Source organism: Sus scrofa, chromosome 17, assembly GCF_054392235.1.
Source record: "Sus scrofa isolate SSC_HxYL_T2T_F1_AM1 chromosome 17, Sscrofa_HxYL_maternal_Yorkshire_Landrace_v2.0, whole genome shotgun sequence".
NCBI lineage: Eukaryota > Metazoa > Chordata > Mammalia > Artiodactyla > Suidae > Sus > Sus scrofa.
This window is the reverse complement of record NC_139399.1, coordinates 69,440,524-69,468,319: the sequence shown is the minus strand read 5'-3', so window position 1 is coordinate 69,468,319 and position 27,796 is coordinate 69,440,524. Positions and strand designations below refer to the sequence as shown.

At 65.2% G+C, this 27,796-nt stretch overlaps 1 protein-coding gene across 2 annotated transcripts in view; it reads left to right on the top strand.

Annotated features, from left to right (window-relative positions):
• Positions 1-27,796, top strand: part of LAMA5 (laminin subunit alpha 5) — a 49,317-nt gene that overhangs the window by 16,482 nt on the left and 5,039 nt on the right. For both annotated transcript variants that reach the window (XR_014832032.1, XM_021078218.2), the window contains exons 7-60: positions 1,850-1,965; positions 2,310-2,428; positions 2,554-2,644; positions 2,863-2,997; positions 3,196-3,255; positions 8,396-8,536; positions 8,613-8,750; positions 8,845-8,979; positions 9,058-9,192; positions 9,267-9,404; positions 9,814-9,866; positions 10,393-10,492; positions 10,639-10,691; positions 10,781-10,886; positions 11,229-11,328; positions 11,451-11,607; positions 11,758-11,896; positions 12,103-12,245; positions 12,355-12,461; positions 12,556-12,709; positions 13,114-13,274; positions 13,363-13,471; positions 15,288-15,385; positions 15,470-15,671; positions 15,764-15,890; positions 16,427-16,566; positions 17,102-17,217; positions 17,333-17,544; positions 17,881-18,085; positions 18,295-18,439; positions 18,633-18,773; positions 18,883-19,044; positions 19,234-19,335; positions 19,425-19,508; positions 20,358-20,588; positions 21,112-21,225; positions 21,401-21,528; positions 21,772-21,852; positions 21,926-22,140; positions 22,353-22,453; positions 22,577-22,757; positions 22,832-22,984; positions 23,328-23,479; positions 23,559-23,669; positions 23,807-23,918; positions 24,529-24,699; positions 24,863-25,059; positions 25,600-25,716; positions 25,830-25,984; positions 26,231-26,372; positions 26,461-26,563; positions 27,006-27,116; positions 27,344-27,523; positions 27,614-27,762. Coding sequence is in view for 1 of the 2 variants with exons in the window: in XM_021078218.2 (XP_020933877.2) it covers positions 1,850-1,965; positions 2,310-2,428; positions 2,554-2,644; positions 2,863-2,997; positions 3,196-3,255; positions 8,396-8,536; positions 8,613-8,750; positions 8,845-8,979; positions 9,058-9,192; positions 9,267-9,404; positions 9,814-9,866; positions 10,393-10,492; positions 10,639-10,691; positions 10,781-10,886; positions 11,229-11,328; positions 11,451-11,607; positions 11,758-11,896; positions 12,103-12,245; positions 12,355-12,461; positions 12,556-12,709; positions 13,114-13,274; positions 13,363-13,471; positions 15,288-15,385; positions 15,470-15,671; positions 15,764-15,890; positions 16,427-16,566; positions 17,102-17,217; positions 17,333-17,544; positions 17,881-18,085; positions 18,295-18,439; positions 18,633-18,773; positions 18,883-19,044; positions 19,234-19,335; positions 19,425-19,508; positions 20,358-20,588; positions 21,112-21,225; positions 21,401-21,528; positions 21,772-21,852; positions 21,926-22,140; positions 22,353-22,453; positions 22,577-22,757; positions 22,832-22,984; positions 23,328-23,479; positions 23,559-23,669; positions 23,807-23,918; positions 24,529-24,699; positions 24,863-25,059; positions 25,600-25,716; positions 25,830-25,984; positions 26,231-26,372; positions 26,461-26,563; positions 27,006-27,116; positions 27,344-27,523; positions 27,614-27,762 (7,228 nt within the window). In the remaining variant the exon portion in view is untranslated. The remainder of the gene's footprint in view (positions 1-1,849; positions 1,966-2,309; positions 2,429-2,553; positions 2,645-2,862; positions 2,998-3,195; positions 3,256-8,395; positions 8,537-8,612; positions 8,751-8,844; positions 8,980-9,057; positions 9,193-9,266; positions 9,405-9,813; positions 9,867-10,392; positions 10,493-10,638; positions 10,692-10,780; positions 10,887-11,228; positions 11,329-11,450; positions 11,608-11,757; positions 11,897-12,102; positions 12,246-12,354; positions 12,462-12,555; positions 12,710-13,113; positions 13,275-13,362; positions 13,472-15,287; positions 15,386-15,469; positions 15,672-15,763; positions 15,891-16,426; positions 16,567-17,101; positions 17,218-17,332; positions 17,545-17,880; positions 18,086-18,294; positions 18,440-18,632; positions 18,774-18,882; positions 19,045-19,233; positions 19,336-19,424; positions 19,509-20,357; positions 20,589-21,111; positions 21,226-21,400; positions 21,529-21,771; positions 21,853-21,925; positions 22,141-22,352; positions 22,454-22,576; positions 22,758-22,831; positions 22,985-23,327; positions 23,480-23,558; positions 23,670-23,806; positions 23,919-24,528; positions 24,700-24,862; positions 25,060-25,599; positions 25,717-25,829; positions 25,985-26,230; positions 26,373-26,460; positions 26,564-27,005; positions 27,117-27,343; positions 27,524-27,613; positions 27,763-27,796) is intronic.

Below are 27,796 nucleotides of genomic sequence, written 5' to 3'. Positions count from 1 at the left end.
CTGAATCTTTTTTTTTTTTTTTTTTTAATTAAGGCTACACCCCTCGCATGTGGAAGTTCCCTGGCCAGGGATTGAATTCAGGCTGCAGCTGCAGCAACCCTGGATCCCTTAACCCACTGCCCTGGGCTGGAAATTGAACCTGTGCCTCCTCAGCCACCCAAGCTGCTGCAGTCAGATTGGTGTTTTCTGGGGGGTTTTTTTCTTTTTTCGCTTCTTAGAGCCGCACCTGCAGCATATGGACGTTCCCAGGCTAGGGATTGAATCGGAGCTACAGCCACAGCAACGCCAGAGCGCTGACCCACTGAGTGAGGCCAGGGATCAAACCCACATCCTCATGGATACTAGTTGGGTTTGCTTCCACTGCGCCGCAGCAGGAACTTCCGAGTCTTTAACTTCAAGAGTTTTATTGTTTACGTAAAGAGGCTGTGATTGGATTTTTGGTCACGTTTTCATAGCACCACAGTTTTCATCCCATCTTCCTCTTTTGGTTGTAACCTTTAAACACTCTCTTTTTATGGTTCGCACTTTTCTTTAAGTTTCCTTTGTATCTTTTTTGTCTTTTTTTTTTTTTTTTTTTAATCTTTTCTAGGGCCGCACCTGCGGCATATGGAGGTTCCCAGGCTAGGGGTCTAATCGGAGCTGTAGCCACCGGCCTACGCCACAGCCACAGCAACGCCAGATCCGAGCCGTGTCTGCGACCTACACCACTCCTCACGGCAGTGCTGGATCCTTAACCCACGGAGTGAGGCCAGGGATGGAACTCACAACCTCTTGGTTCCTCGTCGGATTCGTTAACCCCTGTGCCACGGCGGGAACTCCTCTTTTTATGGTTTGCACGCGACTGCTCCATCTCATGACGTTCCTGGGTGGACAGCTGCTGCTGGTTGCGTCAGCCATCCTGCTGGTTTGCTTCTCTGTCGGGTCTCCAGCCGGGCTTCCTCTGTGGGTGAGAGGCTGTGCGCCCTAAATTGGGAAGAATCCAGCGTGGTTTCTCGAGGGCTTTTGCCAAACACCCTGCTTTCTGTGTTAACTTGGTTTAGTGGTGCCCTGACTGTGGATTCTTGGAAAATCAAACAGCCGCAGGGCCCTGGGTACGGATCCCTGGGGCTTCTCTCGACGACCTCGCTGCCGAGGGCATTCGTGCTTCCTGCCTGGACACTGACTCCCAGGCCCTGCAGCCCCCTCGTGGGGGAGTAGCTAGAGCGTGATTCGAGGCCCTGGGTCTCTCTGTGGCCTGGCTCCTGGGGGGTCTGCATGGGGATGCCTGGCACCGCAGCTGTGCCCCTGCCCGGGGTGCGGCTCTGACGCCTGCCCCCTTGGCTGAGTGTGGAGCTGTGTGCGGGGAGCGGGGCTCTGTGTGGAGGTGGCTCAACCTCAGTCCTCAGCTGGGGCCAGCTGTCCCCCTGCCCGCTGAGCCAGCAGGAGCTGCTCTCCAGGACGCAGGCAGGATCCCAGCCTCTGACTCTTCCACCCCCCCGCCCCCCCCGGCTGGAAGAGGAAGCAGTTTTTGGCCACTTGCCCCTGGGGAGGTGCCCTGGCTACATGGGGGGGTCTGGCTGAGCTCAGGGCTGCCTGCCGTGTGAGTCTGGACTCAGAGCTGGCCCCGGAAAACCATAGACTTGGCCTTGGGTCCAGGCCATGGTTGGGGGAGGGCATGGCTTGATTCGAGAGGGCCCAGGGCTCCAGCCTGACCCGCAGGCAGGTCCACCTGCCTGACCGCTCAGCCCCCACCCACTAAAACTTCCCTGCCGTTCCCACCCTCGAGGGCCCTACATGGTCCCTGCCTTTCTCACATGCCTCTGGACCCTCGGGGGGTCTGAGCCCTTCCTGTGCCCATGTGTCCCCACAGGCTGCAGTGCGCCTGCCAGCACAACACATGCGGGGGCTCCTGTGACCACTGCTGTCCCGGCTTCAACCAGCAGCCATGGAGGCCAGCAACCATGGACAGTGCCAACGAGTGCCAGTGTGAGTGCCCCCATGTGCACGTACCCTGGCTCAGGGCTCCCACGTGCCCTCCATGCTCACACACACTCAACAGACTCAGACACGTTTGCACAGCACCCCTGCTTCCTCAGGACGTGCCCACGCTCCTGCAGGTGGAGTCTCTCAGCCCATACCACACTCAGGTACGTTCACACACATACGTACACACACCCTTACACAGGCTCGCACACCTGCCGTTGGCACACTCGGGCAACCTGGCACATTCCATCATCTGGGTTTGTGGGATGTCCCCAGGGGGCCCGGTCAGGTGGGGTCACCGAGGCGCCCTGACGGCTGGGCCCCCCCCCCCCCCCCCCGCCCTCCAGCCTGCAACTGCCACGGCCATGCCCGCGACTGCTACTACGACCCCGAGGTGGACCGGCGCAATGCCAGCCAGAACCAGGACCACGTCTACCAGGGTGGGGGCGTGTGCATCGACTGCCAGGTGGGTGGGGCTGGGGCCGCGGCGCCTGCACCAGGGATGGGGGCCTGGGGGGATGGGGCCTGGGGGGATGGGGCCCGGGCTGGGGGTGGGGCTGCGCCTGAACTCACAGCCCTGCGTCCCCCCAGCATCACACCACTGGCATCAACTGTGAGCAGTGTCTGCCCGGCTTCTACCGCTCCCCGGACCACCCCCTGGACTCGCCCCACGCCTGCCGCCGTGAGTGGGGTCAGGCTGTCTGGGGCAGCCTGGGAAAGACATCCTGGGTGTCCGGGAGCAGGGTCTGTGGGTCGGGGCGGCCTGGGGCCCGGGCAGCTCTCTGGGAGGCCCGGCCACGGCTCTCACCCCCCCTCCCAGGTTGGGGAGGCAGACACTGCCCCCCCGCCCCGGCCCCACAGCCCCAGGGTCACCTGACTTCCCACCCCCGACGCCCGCAGGTTGCAACTGCGAGTCAGACTTCACAGATGGGACGTGCGAGGACCTGACAGGCCGCTGCTACTGCCGCCCCAACTTCACCGGGGCACGATGCGACGCATGCGCCGATGGCTTCACGGGCTTCCCGCACTGCCACCGTGAGCGCGAGGCGGGAGTTGGGGCGGGGAGGGGGCCGGGCCCTGAGCCCCCGAGCATCTCCGCTGCTGGCTCAGACCCGGGGTGTGGTGGGGGGGGCAGGGGACACCCTTTCGTCCTGCCTGCCCTCCGGTGGTGCAGAGAGAACCCCCGGCTGGGTGCCAAGCCCACCGGGCTGACGGGTGCTGTCTCCTCCTCAGCCGTGTCCTCCTTTTCCAACGACACTGGGGAGCAGGTGCTGCCAGCCGGACAGATTGTGAGTAAGTGTCTCTGAGGGCCCCGTCCTGCTCCTGGTCGCACTGGAGCCGTGGGGCAGGGGCGGCCACACCCAGGCCCAGAGGGGAGAGGGCCGTTTTGCTCACCTTCGTCTGGGGTTCTGTTGTTTCTGTGCAAATAATACCCATTCATGCTAGAAAGCCTTCAAACGGACGGGGAAGCAGAACGCTGGGCAGAGAGTGATCCAGAATCGGCCCCTCCCTGTGCGGGCCGTGTCTGTAAAGCCCACCGCCCGCGCGCCTCCCGCCCACACCGGCCTATAAACACCGCGTCCCGCGCTCTGCGTTCCGCGGGCACGTGCAGCTTTTATGTGACCAAAACCCCCAGTTCTTGGCGAGTTAGGTTCTTTCCAGATGTTTTTCAAGAACGTTCTAGTAAACATCCTTGAAGCCCAAGCTTTCCATGGATTCTTAACTGTTTGTGTGGGATGCTTTCCTAGAAGAAGGCTCTGGGGCACCAGACACGCGTGTTTGGGGACATTTGGGGCGGCAGGTTGCCAGACCCATCTCCGAGCGTCAGGCCGTCTGCTGGGGTGGCGCGGAGTTGGCAGCGTCACGTGTGTCAGTCAGTCGTTTCTGTCACTGCACCTGGTGGTCGGCTCTGTCCCAGAAACATTCTTGTCACCATGCGTCCCCTTTGCGGTCTTCCTGGGAACAGGATGTGCCTCTCGGCCGGCAGCTTGGCGACCGCGGCCTGGTCCTGGTTTTCCTTTCCTGGCGGCACCAGATCCAGTGTGTCCTGCAGCTGGTGGTGTCTTTGATTAGATGCCCTTTGGTTTTTCGTTGTCTTTAGCTGTGTCGCTTTGCCTGGTTTGCAAGGTTGCCTCTTTCTTGTGTTTCTGTCTTTTTTAAAAAGTGGAATATCCTTGCTTTACGGTGTTCTATTCACTTCTGCTGTACAGCAAAGTGGATTCCGTTGTACATACGCATACCCTTTTTTTTGGCCACCCCCGCAGCATGTGGCGGTACCCCGGCCAGGGATGGAACCGCACCGCCGCAGGGACCGGCGCTGCTGCAGCGACCATGCCGGGTCCTTAATCCGCTGCGCCACACGAGAACTCCCATCCACTCTTCTTAAAATGTTCTTTTCCACGATGGTGTATCGACCCTGGGCCGAGTCCCCTGTGCCGGGCGGCAGGACCTGGGCCTGTGGTGTTTCTCGACTGTTGCCGTCCCGTGTCAGTTGCCACTCGGAGCTTGCCCACCACTTGTTTGCTGGTTCCTCAGGAGTCATGGTTTCCTTCCAAGGGGTGGTCGCCCCCACTGGTACTTTTTGCCTCTGCTTTTTGTCTTTTCTGGCCGCCTCGCAGCACATGGGGTTGCCAGGCCAGGGATCAGACCGGAGCCACAGTTGCCACCTACGCCGCAGCTGCGGCAACGCCGGGTCCTTTAACCCGCTGAGCTGGGCCGGGGATGGAACTGCGTCCTGGCGCTGCGGAGACGCTGCCCATCCCGTCGTGCCACCGTGGGAACTCCACTTTTTTTCTTGTGACTCTCTGGGCCTCATTCTTCCTGGTCTCTGACGCAGTCATCTTTCCAGGGGGGTCCCTGAACCCGACCATTCTCGTACCTTTTGGTCGTTTGGCAGTTTTCTTTTTCACACGGATATGTTTAGTTCTTCATCGATGGGGTAAAGCGGGAGTCGGCAGCCCTTTTGAGAGAAGGGCCGAAGGGTAACTTTTTAGACACGGAGGGCCTCGCGGTCCCTGTTGCAAAGCTTCAGCTCTGCTTTTGTACGTGGCAGCTTGAAAGTGGCTGTGGACCAATAAAGCCTCACTTACAAACCAGGCCAAGGAGCCTTGGAAAGAAGCTTGCCAGCCCCTGGTGTCCTCACTGGCCTTGGTAACTGCAGCATGTCACGTTGTGGGGGGCCGCACCCGAAGCACATGAAAGTTCCCAGGCTAGGAGTCGAATCGGAGCTGCAGCTGCCGGCCTGCGCCACGATCACAGCAACGCCAGATCCAGGCTACTCCTGCGACCCACACCACAGCTCACGGCAACGCCAGATCCTTAACCCACTGAGTGAGGCCAGGGATTGAACCCAAGTCCTCATGGATACCAGTCAGGTTCATGAACCGCTGAGCCACAACGGGAAGTCCTTTTTTTCATTTATTTTTTTGTGTTAATTTTCTCTCGCACCTTAAGTTAGTCTTGGTTCTTTATATTTTCTTAGCAAATTGTGTATGTCATTTGAGTTTTCAAGTGTATCGGCGAAAAGCCATGCACAGAAATTCCCTGGTGGCTCAGTGGGTTGAGGATCCCGTGTTGTCACTGCCGTGCCTTGGGTCTCTGCTGTGGCACAGGTTCGATCCCTGGCCCCAGAACTTCCACGTACCATGGGTACAGCCAAAGAAAAAGAAACAGGCACAGCATTCTGTGCTTGATTTTTAAATTTCCTTTTATTCTCTGTGTCTATTTTTCTCTTCTTTCTTTCCTTTCCTACCTTCATTAGAGCTAACAGAATCTTGTTGAGTTTTGGGGGGTTTTTAAAGTGCAGCTTAAGGTTATGTTGATAAGATCTGCTGGAGTTTTTCTCTGCTCAGTTTGGGAGAGAGATTTTACTTCCTAATATAGAAAATTTGGAACAAAAAAATCTTTCCTCCGTTCCCTCGTTCTTCCATCAAGCTGCAGTTGTCACGCACTGTTGTGTTAGTTTCAGGTGTATGACACGGTGATTTCGGGATTTCTGTATATCGTGAAATGATCACCACAGCAAGTCTAGTTAACATCTGCCCAAAAATTGTAATTTTTTCTCACGACGAGACCTTTCAGGGTCTGCTCCCTTGGCGCCTTGCAGTCATGTAGCATATGTTATCATGAGCTGTTGTCACCGCGCTGCTCCTTACAACCCCATGACTTATCTGTTTTATGCTTGGAAGTTGGTACCTTTTGATACCCTCTGCATATCTTGTCCAGCCCCTAATCCCTGCTGCTGGCAGCTGCTGATCCGTTTTTTATATCCATGAGCTCAGTTGTGGATAGGTATTTTTTTAAGATTCTGTATATAAGTAAATTGTATGGTTTGTCTTTTTCAGTTTCCTTTTCATTTATTACCATTTTTATAACTTTTTGAATTAATTTTAGTCTCTCTTGATTATCAATGAAAAGATTTTTTTGTTTGTTCGTTTTTTTGTTTTTGCTTTTTTAGGGCTGCGCCCGTGGCGTATGGAGGTTCCCAGGCCAGAGGTCTAATCAGAGCTACAGCCGCCAGCCTCCACCACAGCCACAGCAATCCAGGATCCAACCCACCTCTGTGACCTACACCACAGCTCGCAGCAACGCCAGATCCTTAACCTGCTGAGCGAGCCCAGGGATCAAACCCACAACCTCACGGTTCCTCGTCGGATTCATCTCTGTGCCACGACAGGAACTCCAACAAGAGGTTTAAAGCGTGGTTTCTCAACCAGGGGTGATTTTAATCCACAGGAAAATGTCTGGAAACATCTTTGGTGGCTATAGCTGGGGTGGGGGGTGGGGTCGGGGCCTACAGCACCCAGGACAGCCCCCACCCCCCCACAGGGAAGAGTCCTGCCACCCAGAATGTGCCTGGGGCCAAGGTTGAGAAGCGCTGGGTTGAAGCGGTAAATTGGCTTCAGGCTGTGGCTTTGCCCAGGCGCATCCCACGGGGCGGCGTGCCGCGTTGTCCCCGCTCGTCCTTTCTGAGTCTCTCGTTTCAGGTCTCCCTTTCCTTGCGGCCCAGGTTGCTGGGGACAGTGTCGTGCCAGGCGACTAGACTGCCTCTCCGTCTCTTTGCGGCGGTTCAGTCCTAGCTTTGCTGCCTTATGGTCAGATTCGGCAGCCTGATGACGTCCGTTTTTTGGCTTTGGGGTTTGAGATTTTTCTTTCTCACCGTTTTGGATTTTGTCCCAAGAACGTTTGACGGGAGCGTGTGCGCTCTGTCGGGCGTGGCTTTTTACGTGAACAGCCGCTCTGTTCTTGATTTGGGGCGCCTTCCGGGAACAGTGTGTTCAGTCTTTCTGACCATGCGTTTGCCAGATCCTCCTCGCCGCTTCTTGGTTTTAGCTTTTGGCCGTCGAGGCCATACTTATCCTGCTCGCAGGGCTTTGAACTCGCTGCGTCTCTTGGGGGCCGGTGCCTCCTCTCAGCACGCAGCGGCTGCCTCGTCTCCACCGAGCCCGGGTCCTCAGCCACGCTCCCTCGTCCGTCCCTTCCTTTCTGCCCGAGTGGTTGGTTCAAGGTGCATATTCTCTCAGGAGGATGTGACTGGGTTCTCCTTCGAGGGTCAAGCCGCCCCCTTTGGGTCTGTCCCTCGAGCGGAGCCGTGGCCTGGCCGAGGGCCGGGCTGCTGGCGGTCTGGGGTCGCCCCTGCCCTGATGGCATCAGCTCTTCCTTCTGCTCAAGTTTTTCCTGTGCTCACGGTGCCGGGTGGCCCAGCAGAGTGTGTTGGTGTGTGCACGGCCTTCTCGGAGCGCCTGCAGGCTCTCGTCCTGGCGCCCGCTCTGGCCCGGGGTCCCCCTAACGCCGTGCAGCGCGCCCAGCGCTTCCTGCCACTCAGCCGCGGAAACCGCAGCGAGGTATCCTCCGCGCATCCGCCCAGATGCTTGGCGCTGTCTCCCTCGCCAGCCCAGAGCTGCTTGGACGGAGTGCGGCCTTCTCTTCCCCTTGGCACGTGTTGTTTCTGCATTTTCTCTGGTCGAGTCAGCACCGGCCACTGACGCGGAGCCCCACTGCAGACGGCTCCCCATGGTCCCGGCCTCTCGCGAGCCACCGTTGTCCTCAACACCGGCTTTCCTGTCTTGGGATTTTTTTTTGGCTTTTCAGGGCCGCATCCGCAGCACATGGAGGTTCCCAGGCTAGGGGTTGAATCGCCAGCCTACACCACAGCCACAGCCACGCCGGATCCAAGCCGCATCTGCAACCTACGCCACAGCTCACGGCAACGCCGGATCCGTAACCCACTGAGCGAGACCAGGGATCGAACCCGCGTCCTCATGAATGCTAGTCGGGTTCATGAACCGCTCAGCCGCGACGGGAACTCCTGTTGGGATTTTTAGATTCTTTTTCATTCTTCATGGGTGTACAGACGGGAGCTGGGGGAGGGCAGATCTCCGTGGGGAAGGCTGGGGTCTGCAGGGCCTCTGAGACCCCCACCCCCACCCCCCAGACTGTGACTGCAGCGCAGCCGGGACCCAGGGCAACGCCTGCCGGAAGGACCCGCGGGCGGGACGCTGCGTGTGCAAACCCAACTTCCAGGGCGCCCACTGTGAGCTCTGCGCCCCCGGCTTCTATGGCCCCGGCTGCCAACGTGAGTCCCGCCTGGTCCCGCCCCCGCCCGTCCCCGCGAGGGTCCCGGCCCCTCTGACCGCAGCTCCTCCCCGCAGCGTGCCAGTGTTCCAGCCCCGGAGTGGTGGACGGAACCTGCGACCGAGACTCGGGCCAGTGCACGTGCCGAGCAGGCTTCGAGGGGACCGCGTGTGACCGCTGTGCTCCTGGCTACTTCCACTTCCCCCTCTGCCAGCGTGAGCGAGGCCTCCCCGGTGGGCAGGGTGGGCGTGGGACCCCGGCCGTGGCCTGCCCGGCTCAGGGACCCCGTGCGCTTCTTGGCCCCCGCAGTGTGTGGCTGCAGCCCCGCAGGGACTCTGCCTGAGGGCTGTGACGAGGCTGGCCGCTGCCCCTGCCGGCCTGAGTTTGACGGGCCCCGATGTGACCGCTGCCGCCAGGGCCATCACGGCTACCCTGACTGCCATGGTGAGCAGTGGGCTGGGGTGGGGTCCGCGCCGGGTGGGGGGCCACACCCTCAGGTGCCTGAACCCGAGTCCTTTGCAGCCTGCGCCTGTGACCCCCGGGGCGCCCTGGACCAGCTCTGTGGCGCCGGTGGGTTGTGCCGCTGCCGCCCCGGCTATGCAGGTGCCACCTGCCAGGAGTGCAGCCCCGGTTTCCACGGCTTCCCCGACTGTGCCCGTGAGTGCCTTGTGGGGGCAGGAGGGTGGCGACCCCACCACGTGCTCGTGCCCATACCCTGTCCCCGCCCCCAGCCTGCCACTGCTCCGCCGAAGGCTCCCTGCACTCAGCCTGCGACCCCCGGAGCGGTCAGTGCAGCTGCCGCCCCCGAGTGACGGGGCTGCGGTGTGACTCGTGTGAGCCCGGCGCCTACAACTTCCCGCACTGCGAAGGTGAGGCCGGCGCCATGCGTGTGCCCTGTGCTGTGTGCTCGCGCGCATGCATGCACGGGGATCACTCCCTACGTTCCCGCGAGTGTCCGTGCGCCGCTACCCGTGGCTCGAACGTGCTGTGTTCGTGGGCCTTGTGCACGCGTGTGCACACATGACTGTTCACACGCGTGTCTGTGTTGTGTGTGCTCATGGCACGTTCATAGCCTTGTGCTGGATGGTGCGGCGGCACACGCCCTCGGCCCCGGGGACCAGGGCAGGGAGGCACACGTAATTTCACGCCTGTTCCCATGTGTGGGACGTGTGTGTGCTGCCTCCCAGGGAGCCTCAGGTCCTGGCAGGGCCTAGGGAAGCCCTTGGCCATCCGGGTCCGTGACCGCCTAGTGACTGGGGCCTGGTCATCTCTCTGCAGCTGGCTCCTGCCACCCCGCCGGCCTGATCCCGGCCGATCGCATCCTTCCTGAGGTGAGCCCAGGGCAGCCCTCTGGGTCCAAGGCCACCACCTCCCGAGAGGCCACCACGTCTTCTACTGCTCGGTTGCCACGGCAACCTCAGGGCCCACTCGTTCCCCCGGCTGGTCCTCTGTCCCCACTGCAGGGTCATGCCAGAGAAGAGACAGGGCTCCAGGGCTGAGGGCTTGTGGGTAGGAGGACAAGGACCTACTCTGGGGAGTTCCCGTCGTGGCGCAGTGGTTAACGAATCCGACTAGGAACCATGAGGTTGCGGGTTCGGTCCCTGCCCTTGCTCAGTGGGTTAACGATCCGGCGTGGCTGTGAGCTGTGGTGTAGGTCGCAGACGCGGCTCGGATCCTGCATTGCTGTGGCGGCTCTGGAGTAGGCTGGTGGCTACAGCTCCGATTGGACCCCTAGCCTGGGAACCTCCATATGCTGCGAGAACAGCCCAAGAAATAGCAAAAAGAAAGAAAAGAAAAAAAAAAAAAAAAAAAAAAAGGACCCACTCTGACCCTCCCTGTCATCCCTCCCGGGCGCAGGCCCCCTGTTTGTGCCGGGCTCACGTGGAAGGGCCGAGCTGCGATCGCTGCAAAGCCGGCTTCTGGGGGCTGAGTCCCAGCAACCCCGAGGGCTGCACCCGTGAGTCTTCTCTGCGTTGGTATTGGGGTGCTGGGGGATCCCGGGTGGTGGGCAGGTGAAGGTTGGCCCCATAGCGTCTGAAGTCAGGGGAGTCCGGGCCCTCCTGCCCCTCCCTGGCTCTCAGGCCTGCTCTGCCCCTCCCCCAGGCTGCAGCTGTGACCCCAGGGGCACCCTGGGCGGAGCTGCTGAGTGCCAGCCGGTGAGTCTGAGGGCAAAGATGGGGGGGGCATGGGAGCAGCGTGCAGGGACCCTCCCCTATCTGGTCCCACCTTCTTTCTCGGCCCCCAGGGCAACGGCCAGTGCTTCTGCAAGCCCCATGTGTGCGGCCAGACCTGCTCTGCCTGCAAGGAGGGCTTCTTCGGGCTGGACCAGGCTGACTACTTTGGCTGTCGTGGTCAGTGCCCACTTGGCCCTTGGACCATGTCCTGGGGGAGGCCAAGGCCCAGAGAGAGTCGGATGGGGCAAGGACCCAGCACAGGGGAGCCACAGGAGAGAGGAGGCAGTTTGTGCTCCTTCCCCCCATCCGTGTCCCTGGCAGGCATCACTAATCAATCCCAGTGCCCTTGCCCCAGAGCCCCAGGCACCCCCAGCCGCAGGTGAAGTTGGCTTCCCAGTCTGTGCTGCGCTGGATGGAGGGTGCATGGAGCAGAGCCCTGAGCCGGGGGCGGTGGGAGGAGCACCCAGGCCGGGTGGGGCGGGGGCTGGGCTGCACTGACCCTGCTCTGTCCTGTGCCAGGCTGCCGGTGCGACGTGGGCGGTGCCCTGGGCCAGGGCTGTGAGCTGAGGACTGGCGCCTGCCTGTGCCGCCCCAACACCCAGGGCCCCACCTGCAGCGAGTGCGTGCCCCCACCCTGGCTGGGCGGCGGGGGGGGGGCAGCAGTTGTCACTGGACTTCTCCCTGGGGACTGCCCTGCCCAGACTGTGTCACGGCCACTCTGACTGCCCTTGCCGTGGCCAGGCCGGCTCGGGGCCACTACCTCCCTGACCTGCACCACCTGCGCCTGGAGCTGGAGGAGGCGGCGACGCCCGAGGGCCACGCCGTGCGCTTCGGCTTTAACCCCCTGGAGTTCGAGGGCTTCAGCTGGAGGGGCTATGCGCAGATGACACCCATCCAGGTGGGTGCCGTGCTCCCTGACCCCGGCCCGGCTCAGAGTTCCCGGCGTGGCAGGCAGGGTGGGTGGCAGGCAGGCCCCCAGGTCACGGGGCTAGACTGGAGACGGCCAGGGAGGGGCAGCCCCGACCTTCCACGCGCACCCCCACCCCAGCCCAGGATTGTGGCACGGCTGAATGTGACCTCCCCTGACCTCTTCCGACTTGTCTTCCGATACGTGAACCGCGGGCCCACGGGCGTGAGCGGGCGGGTCTCCGTGCGAGACCAGGGCAAGTTTGCCACCTGCACCAACTGTGAGTGCCGGGTTTGGCGGGGGGCGGGGCGTGGAAGGTCCACCCCACAGCCCCCTGCCCACGGCTCCCCATCCCCCTCATGCCCCTTCCCACCCCACCTCCATCACTCAGCCCCTGCCTCGCCCCCATGCATGAGGGGGGCCCTGGGGGAGGCGTAGCCTGGGGTGGCGTGCCCATGTCCGGGAGGTCACTGTCCCTGCCCCCAGGCACAGAGCAGAGCCAGCCCGTGGCCTTCCCACCCAGCACGGAGCCCGCCTTCGTCACCGTGCCCCAGAGGGGCTTCGGGGAGCCTTTTGTGCTGAACCCTGGCACCTGGGCCCTGCTGGTGGAAGCCGAAGGGGTGCTCCTGGTGAGATGGGGTTGAGCGGGATGGGGCAGGCCCTGGGCTGGGGCCGGGGCTGGGGCCGGGGCTGGGGCCAGGACGTCTAACCCCCACTCCCCCCCGCCCCACCCGCCAGGACTACGTGGTCCTGCTGCCCAGCGCCTACTATGAGGCGGCCCTCCTGCAGCTGCGGGTGACCGAGCCCTGCACGTTCCGGCCCACTGCCCAGCGCTCCGGGGAGAAGTGAGGGCTGGGGGCGGGGGCAGGGGTGGGGGCCGGTCTGACCCTCATGGCGCTCCGGCCGCCTGCCAACCACGGTCTGTGCGCCCCCACCCAGCTGCCTCCTCTACACCCACCTGCCCTTGGACGGCTTCCCCTCGGCCGCTGGGCCCGAGGCCCTGTGTCGCCATGACAACAGCCTCCCCCGGCCCTGCCCCACGGAGCAGCTCGGGCCCTCGCATCCGCCGCTGGTTGCTTGCCAGGGCACAGACGTGCGTGTCCCCGGGACCCCGTGGGGGCGGGCAGGGTCGGGACCTGGGGAGGTGTGACGTGGGCAGAACATGGTCACTGGAGCGAGTGCTCAAGGCCAGCTCGAGGGCCTCGTCTGTAAATGGGGTCCCAGTGGCCCAGCCCTCCAGCTGGCTGGGAGGAGGTGTCGGGTCCCTGGTTCGCTTTGGATACCCGGCGCTCTGTGGCGATGAGGCCACAGGTGGGCAGGGGAGGCTGCGTGGCTGCAAGAAAAGCACCCTGAGCAGCAGGCTGGCGAGGTGCACAGGCCCTGAGCCCGGGGGAGAGGCTGTGCGGGCAGAGGGTGCGAGGACCATTCCAGGAGCACCAGGTTCTCCAGGTGGGGGCCGGGGCCGGGGCCGGGCCTCCCATCGCCCTGTCCCCCCAGGTGGATGTCCAGCTTCAGGTGGCAGTGCCGCAGCCAGGCCGCTACGCCGTGGTGGTGGAGTACGTCAACGAGGACGGCCGCCAGGAGGTGGACGTGGCTGTGCACAGCCCCCAGCAGGCCCTCCAGCGGGGGTCCCTCACCCTCCACCCCTGCCCGTACAGGTGTGTGGGCGGAGGCTTCAAGTCTGGGGGCGGGGTGGGAGGGCTCGGGGTCCCAGGGCTGCCTGCTGACCACCCGCCCCGTCCCCAGCACCCTGTGCCGGGGCGCTGCCATGGACGACCAGCGCCACCTGGCGGTCTTCCTCCTGGACACAGAGGCCAGCGTCCGGCTCATGGCTGAGCAGGCCCGCTTCTTCCTGGTGAGGCCCCGCCCCTCACCTGCACACCAGGGGGCGGGCTGGGCGGGACTTGCCCCGGGCTCAGGTCTTTGCAGCGTCTTTAGACAGTCACAGAGCGTGTGATGCACTCCCGTGTCGGAGGTTAGGGCGGGCCGGGATGGGGCTCTTCCAGCACCCGCTTCACCTGCAGGAGCTTTGCCCTGTGGGTGTAAAATGCACATTTATAAGTAATGCCCTCGCCACGTCAGGGGAACTCTGAAGCGTTGAAGTCAAAGTAGAAAGAAATAGCCATCTTAGTGAAAGGCCGCTTGTTGGTCTAATTTACAAAAACAACACCGTGCGAGCAGGGCCCCTCCTCTGGGTCCTGTAACTTGGAATTCACTGGCGTCATGAACTCGCTTCTGTGTCAGCCTCACAGGGTTGAAAATTAAATCCCAAGACTAAACGCATGCAGACCTGTTTTGTAATCGCTGAACTCTGTGCAATATTAACCTGGTTCCGATGCCCAGAACCCGGCATACGTGGTAAAGGGGTGTGACAGGTGATGTTTGTTCTCATCAGAGGATTATACAGCCTCTCCACGTTGTGTCTCCTAGGCCTTTAAAACTTCTATCAGAGTAACGTATGCCTGCATTTTTTTTTTTTTTTTTTTGGCTTCTTAGGGCTGCGCCCGCAGCGTATGGATGTTCCCAGGCTAGGGGTCAAATCGGAGCCGTAGCTTCTGGCTTATGCCACAGCCACAGCAACACTGGGTCAGAGCCGCATCTGCAAACTATACCACAGCTCATGGCAACATAGGATCCTTAACCCACTGAGCAAGGCCAGGGATCGAACCTGTGTCCTCACGTGCTGGTCAGATTTGTTTCCGCTGCCATGACGGGAACTCCCGTGCCTGCGTTTTTATAAAAAGCATCAAACATTGAATGGCACAGCAAGTTAAGGATCAGGCGTTGTCATTGTAGCAGCTCGGGTTGCTGCTTTCTGGGGCACAGGTTCAATCCCTGGGCTGGGAATTTCTACATGCCACGAGTGAAGCCAAAAAAAAAATACTGAATTGCGACAAAAAACGTGATCCTCTGTCCCATCTGTCATGTCTCCTCGTTCCACTCTCCAGCCCATTCCCTCCAGGTCGCTGAGTGACACCGTAACACGAATTACGTTGCTTTCCCTGGTTTCTCGGTGTCAGACCCCCTCAGGCGCACACAGCACTGCAACTGGGGACTAGGTCGTGTTGGGTTTTTTTTAACTTTCCACGGAGCTGTACCCACAGTGCACAGCCCGGCGCGTTCCTCCCACCTGCCTGGAGCTGGGTTAGGCAGTGACATGGCTCCACCCCAGACGCCCCTCGGGCCCCCAGGGCAGCCCTCTCCGGACATGGGCAGCTCCGCCTAGTTTGCCTGTTCTGGAACTTTCCGTAGCCAGGGTCACACAGGTGTTCTTTCTGCTGCTTTTGCCGATGCCATTTCGGGGGTGGATGGTGCTGTCCCCGTGGTCACGCGGCACTGTGTTCACTGTAGGGTTTTTGGGACGTGCCGTGGTGGCGTGTGACCAAATTTGTCACACGTGTTCCTGCACGGCGGCAGCCGGCTCAGGGCGGAGATGCCTGCTGAGCTCCTGCCTGGGCCGGTCCCGCCCCTGTAACCACAGAGGGTGGTGGGTGCACGGTGGGGGCGGGTGGGGGTGCCTCAAAACCACAGGCACGGGCCGGGTGTGTGCAGCCGGAGGAGGCGGGTGGAGTGGGAGTTGGGGGTGTGGTGTGAAGCGCAGGACCAGGCTGGGTGCGGGTGTGGACGGGCTTGGCCTGCCCTCTGCATGCACACCTGTCCCCTGCCTGCAGCACAGCGTCACCCTGGTGCCCGTGGAGACGTTCAGCGCGGAGTTCCTGGAGCCCCGCGTCCACTGCATCAGCACCCACGGCACCTTCGGCCCCAGCAGGTAGTGGGGCTGGGAGGGCCCGGAGCGGCTGCCAAGGCCCCACCCGGGACCCGGGGACTCACCCCTGCGCCCCCCACCCCCCAGCACCGCCTGCCTGCCCTCCCGCTTCCCGAAGCCGCCCCAGCCCATCGTGCTCAGGGACTGCCAGGTACTGCCACTGCCGCCGGGCGTCCCGCTGACCCAGGCGCAGGAGGTCACCCCCGGCGCACCCCCCTCCGGGCCCCAGCCTCGGCCCCCCACCGCCGTGGACCCCGAGGCCGAGCCCACCCTGCTGCGCCAGCCCCAGGTGAGGGCCCAGGGGCACGGGGTGGGGCTGGCTCTGCCCCCGGCCCCCAGCGTCCCCGCAGCCGCGCCCGCTCACCGCAGCCCCTCCCGCAGGGCGCCGTGGTCTTCGCCACCCACGTGCCCGCGCTGGGCCGCTACGCCTTCCTGTTGCACGGCTACCAGCCGGCGCACCCCGCCTTCGCCGTGGACGTGCTCATCAGCGGGGGCCGCGTCTGGCAGGGTGAGCAGCCGCAGCGGCGCGGGAGGGCCGGGCCCCGGGCCGCGGCCCTGGGGGTCTCATCCACGCCCCCCCCCCCCCCCCCGTGTGAGACCACGCGCGACGTGGCTGCACAACTCCCGTTGGCTGGCTGCGAGTGACGGCCCTGCCCCGTCCTGCCCGCGGTTCAGGAGGTGCCTCGGGTTCGCAGACCCCGCTCCTCACGTGTGTCGTGACCCAGACACCCCGTCCCCCGCTCGGTGATCGAGGGCTCGCTGCGGCGCCCGTGTCCCCACGTGTCTGCCTCAGTCTGCTCCGCCGAGCCCAGGGACCCACGCCCTGTGGGCCGTCGTGTGTGACCACGGCTGGTGGATGTAGCGGGAGGGGCCACGGGCGGGTCACACAGTCCAGGTCATCTTCACGGGGGCGGGCTCCTCGGGGGCCGGTGCTGCCCGCAGGCACCCCCTGCTCCCTGGCCTTGGCCTCCCAGCCTCGTCCCTGGAGGCCATGGGACAGTGGGGCCTGTGGGGGGGTACTGACCTGCCTCTCCCCGTCTCCAGGCCACGCCAACGCCAGCTTCTGCCCACACGGCTACGGCTGCCGCACCCTGGTGGTGTGTGAGGGCCAGACTGTCCTGGACGTGACCGACGGCGAGCTCACCGTGACCGTGCGTGTGCCCGAGGGCCGCTGGCTCTGGCTGGTGAGTCCCGAGACTGGTGTCCCTGTGTGGGGGCGTCCTGCACCCCACCCCCAGTCACCGACAGAGCGTGTGCTCAGCCTGCTGTGGCCCAGCCCTGTGCCGGGACCGGGAGCAGCAGCCTCTGGGGTCCCCCAGGCCCATCACACGAGGCTTCTGAAGGGCACCAGGAGCCAAGATGTTGCCCATCAGCTCTTGGGGCCCTGCTGGTCAGAGTGGCCTTCCTGGAGGAGGCGGGGCCCGGAAGGATGGAGAGAGGCATTGGCGGAAAGGGAGGGCCCCAGGGGGGCAGGCCACCCCCTCATGCTTCCCAGGTTCCACTGGGTCGCAGGGGCAGCCTTCCCTCTGGGTCCCCGACGCTGTACCTGCTGGGGCCCAGACCAGGCTGTGATGCTGCCCTGCCATCTTAGCTGCCTGGCTGGCCCCTGACCAGTCGCAGGAAGGCCCTGGTGACAGGCCCCTGCCAGCAGGTCCTGGCACCTTCACCCCGGGCTCTTGGCTGGGCCCGAGGGAAGGTGACCGGGCCCTGACACTCTAGGACTACGTGCTGGTGGTTCCCGAGGATGCCTTCAGCGCCAGCTTCCTCCAGGAGGAGCCTCTGGACAAATCCTACGACTTCATCAGCCAGTGCGCCAGCCATGGTTACCACATCAGGTGGGCCAGGCTCGGGGCTGGCGGGGTGGGGGGCTGGGGGCAGGGGGCAGGCCGGGCTCGGGGCTGGCGGGGTGGGGGGCCGGGCGGGTCAACTCACACCTGCCCCTCACCCCAGCCCCACCAGCTCGTCCTCGTTCTGCCGCAATGCCGCCACCTCCCTGTCTCTCTTCTACAACAATGGGGCTCGGCCATGTGGCTGCCATGAAGTGGGCTCCACGGGCCCCACGTGTCAGCCCTTTGGGGGTCAGTGTCCCTGCCGTGCCCATGTCATCGGCCGTGACTGCTCCCGCTGCGCCACTGGCTACTGGGGCTTCCCCAGCTGCAGGCGTGAGTACCCCAGTCCACAGGAGCACCCATGGGGGCCTGATCCCGCGTGGCCCCCCAGGAAGGAGTGGTCAGCATGCCTGGGAGCCCGGAGGCCCAGCCTTGCCGCCTCTGTCTCTGGGACCCCAGGCCTTGCAGGCTTGTCCAGAAGGTTTTGGAGACTCTTCAGCACAGCAGTTCTGACCCACTGACCCCACACAGAGGCCCTGCCCGGAGCTGAGGGCCTAGAACTGGGTGGTCAAGCCGGGGTAGGGTGGGTGTCGCAGCCCTCACCCCCAAGGGCAGTATCCCGGTGGCTCCGTAAGGTCCCCTGACTGGGGCCTGTCCCTCCTCCCTAAGCCTGTGAGTGCAGCGGCCGTCTCTGTGACGAGCTCACGGGCCAGTGCGTCTGCCCCCCACGCACCATCCCGCCCGACTGCATCGTCTGCCAGCCCCAGACCTTCGGCTGCCACCCCTTAGTCGGCTGTGAGGAGTGTAACTGCTCGGGACCCGGTGTCCAGGAGCTCACGGACCCCACCTGTGACGTGGACAGTGGCCAGTGCAGGTGAGAACAGGGCTGGGAGCCCCTTTGGCCTCGGGGTCCTGGTCAGGATGCGTTTCCACCTGCCAGCACGCGCGGAGCCCACATGCCCGTTGGCTCTCCCTGGGCTCCCTGCAGTTCTGGGCGGAGAGGGGCTGGCGCCACCTGGGTGGGGGGCACATTGGGTCTCTCACTTGGCTGAGAGCCCAGCCAGCTTCTGAACCCTGCGGCAGGTGCAGACCCAATGTGGCCGGACGCCGCTGCGACACCTGTGCCCCCGGGTTCCATGGCTACCCCAGCTGCCGCTCCTGTGACTGCCACGAGGCTGGCTCTGCGCCTGGGACATGTGACCCCCTCACGGGCCAGTGCTACTGCAAGGTGAGGGCAGTCAGTGGGCCAGGCCTGCCTCCCCTACCCCCGTCTCGACTCACCTTTGCAGAGGTGGTTCATCCTTTTGGGGAGCATGGGGCTTCTCAGAGCCTTTGGGGACGGTCAGGCCATTTGTGGGCTGACGGCCAACACAGACCAGGCCCCCCGGCACACGCTGACTGCCTTGCCCTCCTGCCCCCAGGAGAACGTGCAAGGCCCGAGGTGTGACCAGTGCCGCCTTGGGACCTTCTCCCTGGACGCCGCCAACCCCAAAGGCTGCACCCGCTGCTTCTGCTTCGGGGCCACGGATCGCTGCCAGAGCTCCACCTATACCCGCCGGGAGGTGTGTGGGCAGGACAGGCTGGGATGGGGGGGCGCGTCAGCCCCCAGCCAGTGGGGGCCTGTGACCCGTGAGGGTGTCCCCCTGTGTGACCCACCCGTGTGCCCTGCAGTTTGTGGACATGGAGGGCTGGACGCTGCTGAGCAGTGACCGCCAGGTGGTGCCCCACGAGCTGCAGGCGGAGGCGGCGCTGCTTCGCGCGGACCTGCGGCCCGTGCCCGAGGCCTTCCCCGAGCTGTACTGGCAGGCCCCGCCCTCCTACCTGGGGGACAGGGTGAGCAGCAGGCCGAGCGGCCCCTGGGCGGGCACCTCGAGGTTGACCAGGCCCCCCCGGGAGGCCTGGGGGCGGCAGGGAGGAGGCTGGTGTCCGGGGAGGGGTGGGCTCCGTGCGGGTGCCCAGCCCCCAGCCCCAGGGGTGCCTGGACGGGTCTGGCCAGGCCTCATTCCTCTGACTGGCCTCTAGGTGTCGTCCTACGGCGGGACCCTCCGCTACGAACTGCACTCAGAGACGCAGCGGGGGGACGTGTTCATCCCCGTGGAGAGCAGGCCGGACGTGGTGCTGAAGGTGGCCGACGGGGCGGGCTTGGCAGGGGGGGCAGCGGGGGCAGCGGGCAGCCAGGCCTCTGGCCCTCATCCGCCCACCTGCTTCCCCAGGGCAACCAGATGAGCATCACGTTCCTGGAGCCCGCGTACCCAGCACCCGGGCACGTTCACCGAGGGGCGCTGCAGCTGGTGGAGGTGAGTGGTCCCTCCTGGCCCCCGAGGCCGCGTGCCGGCTCCGGGGATGGAGGCCGGGGACCAGGGGCACGAGGCGGGGACACTCGTCGCCACGCCTCTTTTCTGGCTCCGTGTCGGGGTGACGCTCCTGGGCCGCGAGCTGGCTCGCGAGCCCCGATGGTTGAGCTCCGCTGACGCTCCGCCCTGTGGGTCCCTCTGCAACTGCCTGCTGGCGGCTCTGCCTGCCTCTTTTCTGAGTTCCATGTTGAACGTGACACTTGCCCGCGTCCTGACTGCGGGGTAGCAGCTGTTTCTCTCTTAAGCTGTATCCTGACGCACGGCACGTTGTGCATTTAAAATACTCGAATTGAGGAGTTCTCGTTGTGGCTGCGCAATAAGGAATCCAACTAGTAACCACGAGGATGTGGGTTTGACCTCTGGCCTCGCTCAAGGGGGTCAAGGATCGGGCGCTGCCCTGAGCTGTGCTGTAGGTCGCAGGCGCGGCACGGATCCCGCGTGGCTGTGGCTCTGGTGGAGGCCGGTGGCTGAAGCTCTGATTTGACTCCTAGTCTGGGAACTTCCACATGCCACACCTGCAGCCCTAGAAAGACCAAAAAAAAAGAAAACCAGAAAAAAAAAAAAACCCACAACAAAATCCTCGAGTTGACGGATCCCCGGGTTTTTCATTTGTCGTTAGTCCACTTGTGTCGGAGCTGTTTCTCTCTCAGATGGGAAACCGCTCCCCGCGCCGCCCAGGAGCCCCTTCCCCGCGTGTGATCTGCGCCCCCAGCCGCCACGGGAGGGTCTGCTCTGGGCTCCTGCTGTGCACGTGGTGGGTGGCCCCCCTGAGGCTCTGTCCTGGCCGCACAGGGGAACTTCAGGCACGTGGAGACGCACAACCCCGTGTCCCGCGAGGAGCTCATGATGGTCTTGGCGGGCCTGGAGCAGCTGCACGTCCGCGCCCTCTTCTCGCAGACCTCCTCGGCCGTCTCCCTGCGCAGGGTGGCGCTGGAGGTGGCCAGCGAGGTGGGCGGGGGGCCTCCGGCCAGCAACGTGGAGCTGTGCATGTGTCCTGCCAGTTACCGTGGGGACTCGTGCCAGGTGAGGCGCGGGGGTGGTCGCCCGGCTGCCAGGGGCCCCCAGGGGTCCGTCTGCCCCATGCACGCACGTCTGTCCCACCCGGAGCATCCCCGCCGGCCCCCCACGCCCATCGCATCCCGCCCACCCTCCTACCTGCTGGGCGTCACCCTCCCTCAGCCCAATCTCCGGTGGCCGCTCGGCCGGCTGTCCGCTGGCCTGTAGTGTCCCCCCGCCATCCTCTGTGCCCTCGGCTGCTCTTCATCTGTCCCCCGCCCGCTGTTCACCCGAGAGCATCCCCCAGCCACCTCCCCCCACCCGCCAGGCGCCCCTCCGCCCGTTGGGACGGGAAGAGGTGTTTGGAGGAGAAGAGAAGCTGGCCCTGTGGGAAGGGCGCGGTCACCTGAGCCAGGCCATCCGTGTGGCATTGTGTGCGGACCCAGTGCCTTGGGCTGGTCAGGGTCAGGACCCTCGAGGGGCTGACCTCTGGGCATGGTGACCTGTGGGCGGGCTCGGTCTCTGGTCCTCATGGCTGGTTCCCGCCCAGGAATGTGCCCCTGGCCATTACCGTGACGTCAAAGGTCTCTTCCTGGGTCGCTGCGTCCCCTGTCAGTGCCACGGCCACTCCGACCGCTGCCTCCCTGGCTCGGGCGTCTGCGTGGTGAGTGGGGCCCTGCCGGGGGAGGGGTGGGCACAGCCTCTGGGTTGGTAGTTAATGACCTCGCTGAGGTCCCAGGAGGGGAGGTGCCCTGGGCAGGGCTGGGGGGAAGCCGACTCAGTGCTGCTGGTGGGAAGCGAGTGTCCTCCGTGGTGCTCACCTGTCCCCTCTGCCCCAGGGCTGCCAGCACAACACTGAGGGTGACCACTGTGAGCGCTGCCAGGCCGGCTCCGTGCGCAGTGGCACCGAGGACCCCGCAGCCCCCTGCGTCAGCTGCCCCTGCCCCCTGGCCGTGCCTTCCAACAAGTAAGCTGGGCAAGCCCCCGCTCCCAGGTTCCCACCTTTGGCTGGTGGCCAGAGGTCCTTAGGGACCCCAGTGAAATGCCACTGTGCCCTCCCTGGCTGTATCAGCACTGCCCTCTGTGGAGGCTGGGGTGGTGGGGTGGGCTCAGGAAGTGAGGGTCCCTGAGCCCCGACGCCTGGCCCCACCCGAGGACACACGTGCTCCCCTGGAGCACAGGTGTGTGACAGCCACCTCCGTCTTTGCAGTTTCGCCGTGGGCTGCGTCCTGCGAGGTGGCCGCACTCAGTGTCTCTGCAAGCCTGGCTATGCGGGGACCTCCTGCGAGCGGTGAGCGGGGCGGGAGGGGGCCTGAGCGGCAGGTCCGCGTGCAGCCCGGGCAACTGACCCTGCCCTCCTCCAGGTGTGCGCCCGGCTTCTTTGGGAACCCCCTGGTGCTGGGCAGCTCGTGCCAACCCTGTGACTGCAGCGGCAACGGCGACCCCAACATGCTCTTCAGCGACTGCGACCCCCTGACGGGCGCCTGCCGGGGCTGCCTGCGCCACACCACCGGGCCCCGCTGCGAGAGCTGCGCCCCCGGCTTCTACGGCAACGCCCTGCTGCCTGGCAACTGCACCCGTAGGCGGGCAGGGCAGGGCTGGGGGGCTGGGTGTTCCCCAGAGCAGGCCGTGTCCCCTGCTGGCCCCAGGGCTCTGGTCTGGACCCGGGAGGAGCGGGGGAGGCAGGGGAAAGGGCAGGTCTGGGAGCTTCATTTGGGGCGTGGAGACCCCTGTGGAGTTCAGGGAGGGCTTCCAAGGGGTTAGGGTATCGTCACGGTTCCCCCCTTGCAGGGTGTGACTGCTCCCCGTGCGGGACGGAGGCCTGTGACCCCCACAGTGGGCATTGCCTATGCAAGGCGGGTGTGACCGGACCACGCTGTGACCGCTGTCAGGTAGCACGGCCTAGGAGGGGGCGGGGCCTTGCTGGGGGGCGGGGCCCAGGGCAGGAGGGGCGGGCCCTTGGTGGTGGGGGGCTTCGGGGCTGGGCAGAGCCGTGACCCCACTCTTTGCCGCAGGAAGGACACTTTGGCTTCGAGGGCTGTGAGGGCTGCCGCCCTTGTGCCTGTGGACCAGCCTCCGAGGACTCCGAGTGCCACCCCCAGAGTGGGCAGTGCCCCTGCCGGCCAGGCACTGGGGGGCTCCAGTGCCGCGAGTGTGCCCCCGGCCATTGGGGGCTCCCCGAGCAGGGCTGCAGGCGTGAGTGTGGGTGGTGGGGCGGCGAGTACCCCAGGGCTCCAGGCCAGCCACTCACCCCACCTCTCCCACGCCAGGCTGCCAGTGCCGGGGGGGCCACTGTGACCTGCACACGGGCCGCTGCACCTGCCCCCCTGGGCTCAGTGGGGAGCGCTGTGACACCTGCAGCCATCAGCACCAGGTGCCTGTGCCCGGAGGGCCTGGGGGCCACGGCGGCGTGCACTGCGAAGGTGTGTCTACCCCTGCCCCCAACACACCCAGTTCCACTGGTGGGCGGTGGTCCCGGCTTTTGCCCACCGGGTGCCCCCACACTAATCTCATTTCCAGGGGATCCTGGAGGCCCAGCTCTCCCTCTCAGGTTCCCGAGAGACCCCACACCTGCCCTTGTGTTGACCCCGCGCCCCCAGGCTGACCTCTGGGCACCGAGTGCCTTGTCGCCTTCAGTCCAGCTCCGTGCCCCGTTCCAGCCCTCTGACCCCCGGTGCCCCATCCCCACGCCACCCCTCTGCCCCGCACCCCCGCCCCTGGCCCCACACCAGCCTTCACCCTGCGCTGACCTGGCCCTGCCCGCAGTGTGTGACCACTGTGTGGTCCTTCTCCTGGACGACCTGGAGCGGGCCGGAGTCCTCCTGCCCGCCATCCGGGAGCAGCTGCGTGGGGTCAACGCCAGCTCCGCCGCCTGGGCCCGGCTGCACAGCCTGGACGCCTCCATCGCCCACCTGCAGGTGCCGCCGGGCCCGGCCCAGTCCCCCTGCCTCCCCACTCCTGGGTCACGGGCTCTTACCTCCCTTCCTCTCCCCCCAGAGACAGCTCCAGAGCCCCCCGGGCCCCCGCCACGAGACGGCGCAGCAGGTGGATGCACTGGAACAGCAAACCCAGAGCCTCGGGCAGGACACACAGCGGCTGGATGGCCAGGCAGGCCCCTGGGGACCCCTGCCCCTGCCCCGGAACCCCTCCCTCTCAACAGATTCCTCCCCGAGGGGACCCTCCCCAGGGCCCCAGCCACACCCCAGCCACTGGGCACTGAGGCCTGATGGGTCCTTCTTCCGCAGGCCACAAGGGCCCGAACCCAGGCCAGCCAGCTGCTGGACAGCACCGAGGCCGCTCTGGACAGGGCGCGGACGCTGCTGGCAGCCATCCAGGCGGTGGACCGCACCTTGAGTGGTAGGGGCTGGCCCTCTGGGCTGGGGCGGCCGGGTTGAGCAGGATGCTGTTTGGGCTCGAGCAGGGGCCAGGCCTGCGGGGCTCGGCCTTGAAGCGCGGGCAGGGTGTGGGTGTTTAGACGGAGGTGCTACCTCGGCCGTGCGAGCAGCAGGTCCGAGCCGGGAGGTGCAAGAGGGTTCTTGTGGCCAGAGTGAGAGGAGAGGGCAGGTGGACCCCGCGAGGTGGGCCAGTCCCCTCCGCCCGCAGGCACCCCGCCTCCCCGGGAAGGCCTGTGGGCGAAGGCTTAGTTACAGCCTGAACCGTGTCCCCAAAAAGTCAGTGGGAGCTCACGGTCCAAAAGAGGTGAACCTTCAGCTGAGCCTGGGCTGGGAGGAGGGGGCAGTGGGGCGAGGAGGCTGCGAAGCTGGCTGAGCAGATGGGCGTCAGGGCGTCGGGGTGGGGGCCGTGGGAGGTGGGGGTGGGGGCGAGAGGCCCTTGAGCTGGGGGGTTCTGTGCGGGTCGTCTGCAGATGCCTGGCTGGGGTTTCCTGGCTTGGACGCTAGTGAGCTGAGGTCTGGCCACGCACCAGGCCAGCCCTGGGCCCTGACCGCCCCCTCCCCGGACCCCACAGAGCTGGAGTCCCAGACGGGCCGCCTGTCCCCGACCAATGCCTCAGTCCCATCAGGCGAGCAGCTGCGCCGGACGCTGGCCGAGGTGGAACGGCTGCTCCAGGAGATGCGGGCCCGTGACCTGGGGCTCCCACAGGCAGCCGCCGAGGCCGAACTGGGGGAGGCCCAGAGACGTGAGTGGTGTCGCCCGAGCAGGGGGCGGGTGAGGACTCAGCCGGGGCTGCGGGGCTGCCTTCCCCTCGGATAGCCTCGTGTCACCTTGGGAGGGCAGACGGGGGCTGAGCAGGCACCGGGGTCACTGCCCAAATGACCATTCCTCTACTGGGTCTTGGCCAGTGCTGGCCCGTGTGCAGGAGCAGCTGACCAGCCGCTGGGAGAGGAACCAGGCGCTGGTAGCTCGTACCCGAGACGAGCTGGCACGGCACGAGGATGGCCTCATGGACCTGCGGGAGGCTCTGAACCGGGCGGTGGGCACCACGCGGGAGGCCGAGGAACTCAACAGCCGAAACCAGGAGCGCCTGGAGGAGGCCCTGGTAGAGAGCTTGGCCCTGCCCCCTTCTCCCCTCCCCCTCCCCCCTCCTCTTCCCCCCCTTCTCCCCCTTCTCCCCTCCCCCCTCTCCCCTCCCCTTCCCCCTCCCCCTCCCTCCCCTCTCCCCTCCCCCCTCTCCCCTCCCCTTCCCTCCTCTTTCCCCCTCCCCCTCCCTCCCCTCTCCCCTCCCCTCCCCCCTCTCCCCTCCCCCTTCCCTCCTCCTCCCTCCCCATCCGCCTCCCCTCCCTCTTCCCCTCTCCCCTCCTCTTCCCTCCTTCTCCCCTCCCCCTCCCCCTCCTCTCTCCTCCTCTCCCCTCCCCCTCCCCTCCTCTTTCCCCCCTCCCCCCCTCCCCTCCTCCTCCTCCCCCCTTCTCCCCTCTCCCCCCCCTCCTCCTCTTCGCCCCCTCTCCCCTCCTCTTCCCCCCCTTCCCCCCCTCCTCTCCCCCCCCACCATCTTTCCTTTGACTCTCATGCTGTCCACCATCCTGTCGCCCCCACCTCACCCTCTGTCCTGTCACCTCCTCCCACTCCCCATCGACTCCAGCAACGGAAGCAGGAGCTCTCCAGAGACAACGCCACTCTAGGGGCTACTCTGCAGGCCGCCAGAGACACCCTGGCCCTGCTCTCGGAGCTTCTGCTGGGCATGGACCGGGCCAAGGAGGTGAGCGCCACGCCCCCCGGGGCTGGAGCCATTTGCATGCAGAACCCGGCGCGGGTCCCAGGTGGGGGCAGTAGAGGGTGGGGCGAGGGTCCCACCTCAGTCCACACCCCCAGGAGTACGAGCACCTCGCCGCCAGCCTGGATGGGGCCCGGACGCCGCTGCTGGAGAAGATGCGGGCCTTCTCCCCGGCGAGCAGCGAGGTGGACCTGGTGGAGGCCGCCGAGGCCCACGCGTGGCAGCTGGACCAGCTGGCGCTCAACCTCTCCAGGTATGGGGCCCGGAGAGGGTACCCAGGGGGCAGCCAGGACTTGGAGGAGACGCCGATGCTCCGGAGGGCTCCTAGGAGGAGAGGCCGTTGTCCTGCAGGGGCTGGCGGAGCCGGGGCCCAAGTCGACAGGAGAAGCACAGCAGGCAGCAGAGGGGCCTGCACCAGAGTGGGGCCCTGGGGCCGGCGGGGGCCCGCCCAGCAGCCGAGCCCCCTCACACCCTTGGGTCCCCCCACCTCCTCTCACAGCATCATCCGCGGCGTCAACCAGGATCGCTTCATCCAGCGGGCCATCGAGGCCGCCAACGCCTACAGCAGCATCCTGCAAGCCGTGCAGGCTGCCGAGGGCGCCGCCAGGCAGGCGCGGCAGCAGGCGAGCCACACGTGGGCGGTGAGGCCCTGCCCCTCCCCGCAGCCTCCAAAGGAAACCCACTCCCTGCCGGACAGGTGTCAACTGTGCCGTGTCCCCGTGTCCACAGATGGTGGTGCAGCGGGGCCTGGCGCCCCAAGCCCGGCAGCTCTTGGCCAACAGCAGTGCCCTGGAAGAGGCCGTCCTTGGGGAGCAGCGGAGGCTGGGCCTCGGTGGGTGCAGGCCCACCTGGGAGTCGGGTCTCTGGGGACCCTCTCCCTTGGGCCACTCCGTATAGGGTCTGCATGAGGGTGGCGGCGGCCCCTGGGAGTTTTTTCGCCCTAGGAGTCCTGCCTGGCCCACCTCCACCGTGGTTTTGTGATGGGCCCCCAGGCCGTGGGGACGGGCTGTGCAGGGGGGCGCCAGCGGGGGTCGGGGTGGGACGTTCCCTCTGTGGCTGGCACCTCAGGTGCTGGTGGTTGTGAGCAACGGCTTGGCCCTTCTGAGCTTCCGTGGTTTCCCCCATAAAGCGGTGACAACCATGCTGGGACCAGGGGGCCCTGAGCCAGGACCCATCTGTGGGGGGCATCCAAGTACCCCAGTTAGGAGGGCTGAAGTGGCCGCACCTGTGCCCTGGGGCGGGGCTCCCTGCGGCTGAGGCTGCCTCCCCCACAGCGCAGGCCACCCTCCAGGGCGCTGGAGCCCCACTGCGTGACGCGCGGGCCAGGAAGGAACAGCTGGCGGCCCGAGTCCAGGAGGTGCAGGCCATGCTGGCTCTGGACACAGGTAGGGCCTCCTCCCTGCCCTCCCGTCACTGCTCGTCCAAAGCTGAAGGGACACTGCTCCCCCAGGCATCCCCGCAGCCAGCCCCATGCACTGCTGAGGCGGGTTCTCAGGCAGCTGGAGGCGGGGGGTCGCCGTCCCTGTTGCAGGTCTGGGGGGTCTCCTCAGATGGGGGGAGGCCAGGGTGGTCCTCGCTTGCCTGCACGGAGCCTGCACCCTGCCCACTGCAGACGAGACAAGCAAGAAGATCGCGCACGCCAAAGCCGTGGTCGCCGAAGCCCAGGATACGGCCGCCCGAGTGCAGTCCCGGCTCCAAGACATGCAGAAGAACGTGGAGCAGTGGCAGGGCCAGTACGCGGGCCTGCAGGGCCAGGACCTGGGCCAGGCGGTGCTGGACGCAGGCCGCTCAGGTGGGCCCTGGGGCGCGGTGGCCCTGCTGGTGGGCAGGTGGGGCGGGTGGGGTGCCAGGCTCTCAGCATCCCCCACTCCCTTTCCCACAGTGTCCACCCTGGAGAAGACGCTGCCGCAGCTGCTGGCCAAGCTGAGCCTCCTGCAGGACCGTGGGGCGCACAATGCCAGCCTGGCCCTGTCTGCCAGCATCGGCCGCGTGCGGGAGCTCATTGCTCAAGCCCGAGGCGCCGCCAGTAAGGTGGGCACGTGTGCCGGGCAAGGCGGGCATCTGG